Source organism: Notothenia rossii (assembly GCF_949606895.1).
Source record: "Notothenia rossii genome assembly, chromosome: 5".
In the NCBI taxonomy this organism is placed as follows: Eukaryota; Metazoa; Chordata; class Actinopteri; order Perciformes; family Nototheniidae; genus Notothenia; species Notothenia rossii.
The window spans coordinates 1135171-1139084 of NC_136903.1; the positions used below are offsets into that span (position 1 = coordinate 1135171).

The window sequence follows — 3914 nt, forward strand, 5'->3', positions numbered from 1 at the left end:
CTGTGTTCTCCAGGTGTTCTCCAGGTTTTCTGTGTTCTCCAGGTGTTCTCCAGGTGTTCTGTGTTCTCCAGGTTTTCTGTGTTCTCCAGGTGTTCTGTGTTCTCCAGGTGTTCTCCAGGTTTTCTGTGTTCTCCAGGTGTTCTCCAGGTGTTCTGTGTTCTGCAGGTGTTCTACAGCTGTTCAGGTGTGTTCTGTGTTCTCCAGGTGTTCTGTGTTCTCCAGGTTTTCTGCAGGTGTTCTGCAGGTGTTCTGTGTTCTCCAGGTGTTCTGCTGGTGTTCTGCAGGTGTTCTGTGTTCTCCAGGTGTTCTGCAGGTGTTCTCCAGGTGTTCTGCAGGTGTTCTGTGTTCTCCAGGTGTTCTGCAGGTGTTCTCCAGGTGTTCTGCTGGTGTTCTGCAGGTGTTCTGTGTTCTCCAGGTGTTCTGCAGGTGTTCTGTGTTCTGCAGGTGTTCTGCAGGTGTTCTCCAGGTGGTCTGTGTTCTCCAGGTGTTCTACAGCTGTTCAGGTGGGTTCTGTGTTTCTCCAGGTCTCTGGTCCGGTGTTCTTCAGCCGCTCGGTGTCAGAGAAGCTGCTGCAGAGCCACGTCTCCCCCCCCCTGGACGGCTGCACCTACCTGGGCCTGGACTCTGGAGCCCCGCCCCTCCAGGTGAGAACAGACACTTTATATATACAGTGTGTATATATATATATATATATATATATACAGTGTGTATATATATATATATATATATATATTAATATATATATATATATATATATTAATGCATTATTATTTATATTTCTTCCTCCTCAGATCTCCTTGTTCCTGGATGTGTTGCGCTGTCTCTGCTCAGATCTGACTCAGGATCAGTTTGTGAACGACGATCGGCCCGGCTGCAGTTCAGCTGTTGGCCCACAGGGGGCGCTGGTGAGGAGTGGCAGGGCGGAGCTGTGGAGGATCCTGAGAGGAGAAGCACTCAGTCTGGGTTAGTGACATCATCTCTCTGGACCAATGGGATTCCTCCATGAGATTTTTGATTCTGTCAGAAAATAATCTCTGTGTCAAACAAACGTTTAGTTCTGCAGGAAAATCTCCACAAATTAACCACTTTGAGATTTCTGAGGTAAAAAGCTAATGTTGGGCTATAAAGGAACTACAGCACGGTCACATGACTTCACGTCACCACCGCTAAGCTAAAGGTGGCTAATGTTGGGCTATAAAGGAACTAAAGCACGGTCACATGACTTCACTTCACCACCGCTAAGCTAAAGGTGGCTAATGTTGGGCTATAAAGGAACTAAAGCACGGTCACATGACTTCACTTCACCACCGCTAAGCTAAAGGTGGCTAATGTTGGGCTATAAAGGAACTAAAGCACGGTCACATGACTTCACTTCACCACCGCTAAGCTAAAGGTGGCTAATGTTGGGCTATAAAGGAACTACAGCACGGTCACATGACTTCACGTCACCACCGCTAAGCTAAAGGTGGCTAATGTTGGGCTATAAAGGAACTAAAGCACGGTCACATGACTTCACTTCACCACCGCTAAGCTAAAGGTGGCTAATGTTGGGCTATAAAGGAACTACAGCACGGTCACATGACTTCACGTCACCACCTCTAAGCTAAAGGAGGCTAATGTTGGGCTATAAAGGAACTACAGCACGGCCACATGACTTCACGTCACCACCGCTAAGCTAAAGGTAGCTAATGTTGGGCTATAAAGGAACTACAGCACGGTCACATGACTTCACGTTGATATTAAGGAGTTTACTTTGAAAAACATTTCTTTTTCTTTTTCAGTTTACGTCCCCGGCGGTCGCTATGACTACCTGACTCTGTCTGGACGAGGCCATGTGGAGCGTCTGAGCCGTGATTGGACGAACAAAAACACGCTGTCTCACATCGAGGTGACACTTCCTGTTCCTCAGTGTTGTTTACATCAGTCCAACCAATCAGATCCTCACTTCTCCCTGCTTCCTGTCCTCAGAGAGAGAGTCTGGTGGGCGACGGAGGGCGGGTCATCAACAGCGTGCTGGAGGGAGACGTTACCGTGGCGACGGGAGCGGTGGTGCAACACTGCCACCTGCAGGTCAGCTTTTAGATCAGAAAGTTAAAACTCTGAGAACAAGGCAAATATTTAAAAAAGTGAAATTTGGGCAAAATCTGGAAAAAAATCTAAATGTGAAAAACAAAATCAGTATTCAATATTAATAAATTAATTAACCCCCTTTAGGGTCCTCTGGTGGTCCCGTCGGGCTGTTTGCTGTCGGGTCTCGATCTGATGACATCACGGTGTATCAGGCAGCTGGTGGATGACATCATCATCCAGGGACACCGTATGGAGCTGGGGGAGCTGAGGCTGAACGTGTTCACGGTGACGGGCGCGCTCGACCAGCTGGAGGTTATTCATGTTCAATATAGCTTTAATATTTTATCATATTTGAATTTGAGTTAATAATGAACTTCACGTTTCACACTCTGATATTTCACTTAATTCACTGAAATGATTATCTTTATATTTCTTATGTTTTTATTTCACACCTGACTTCTTTTGTTTGTGTAACATTTTATTTTATTTATCTTGTATTTTATTTCATTTTAAAATTGAACGACCGTCACAAAAAACTCCCCCCGGTGTTATGAAAGCATTCTGACTCTAACCTGTGTTCATACGCTATGTTCTTGTTTGCTTGTGTTTATTGGGATTTACAGAAAACAAACAAACAAACAAACAAACAAACAAACAAACAAAATATTTAAAAAACTGCATTTTTAAACACCGTCGATTTGTAGATTCAAACAGAAACAATAATAAAATATGTTTACTTATAATTTTGTTTTCCAGGATGAACCTTAACTGAAATGTTGAACTCACTCTTCCTCCTCCTCCTCCTCCTCCTCTTCCCCCTCCTCCTCCTCCTCCTCCTCCTCCTCCTCCTCCTCAGGTCTCCTTCGATGACAGCACCTCCTCCTTCCTGAACCAGAGTTGGAGTTTCTTCTTCAGCCGAACAGGAATCCAGTACGAAAGACTGATTCATCGTTTTATTTTAAATATTGTTTTTCTAAATTCTATATTTAACACCAAAAGTAAACATCCTAAAGTTCCCTAATCAAGTGTTATATTTAATAATCATCAAATCATTCTAGAAAGAAAAAAGTCAATTAATTAGCAAAAAAATAAACGTATATTTGAATGTTTGAATGAAATATGAATTGTGTTTCTCCTCGCCTCAGGCCGGAGGAGTTGTGGGTGCGGGGGGGGCGTCGCTGCCTGATGGAGGCGCGGCTCTTTCCAGTCCTCTCCCCCCGGGGAGGGGCAGTGGGGGAGGAGGGGGGGCGTGTGCTGGCTGATGGGGGGGACCGGGGGAGGCCTGGGGAGGTATGTATATCCTGTTATATTTGACTAGTTCTCTGTTTGGAAAATAGTGAATGTCCTCTTCCAATAAGAGAGCAACGTGACAACATGAGCCGCTTTCACACCGAGTACTTTGCGGCACTTAGGTCCCGGTACTTAGTTCCCGGTACTTAGTTCCCGGTACTTAGTTCCCGGTACTTAGTCCCCCCGAACTCGTTAGTCCCGTAACTGTCCTAGTAAATCGCGTTCACACCGGAACAAGTCCCTGATGGAGGATTAGGCAAATGAAGCCGCTGACGTCACTTCTTCTTCTTCTGCTCTGGGTTTACCGGCAGGCCGCAAACCACTTCACGGCGTATACTAGACTTCGAGTGGCAGTAAATCGCCAGAAGCGCCGACACCTCCTCATCACCACCGCTCCCACGTTTTATTTTCTGTTGCCATAAGTTAGTCTCTCTCCGTTGGTGCGCTGAAATAATGCTAATGCTAACAATGCTAATGCGAGCAAATAAAATGGCGGCTTCACAAAACCTTTTGGGAGTTTTACGGGGCGTGGTTTGCAATCCGCCCAGCCAATC

At 45.6% G+C, this 3914-nt stretch overlaps 1 protein-coding gene across 1 annotated transcript in view; it reads left to right on the plus strand.

The window, feature by feature from the left end:
* fcsk (fucose kinase) overlaps positions 1-3914 on the plus strand; it is a gene marked incomplete at its 3' end in the record, with an annotated part of 8774 nt that overhangs the window by 3982 nt on the left and 878 nt on the right. Inside the window, 8 exon segments of the mRNA XM_079684540.1 lie at positions 525-644; positions 792-963; positions 1782-1888; positions 1969-2070; positions 2215-2382; positions 2927-3000; positions 3216-3314; positions 3316-3360. Coding sequence (XP_079540666.1) covers positions 525-644; positions 792-963; positions 1782-1888; positions 1969-2070; positions 2215-2382; positions 2927-3000; positions 3216-3314; positions 3316-3360 — 887 coding nt within the window.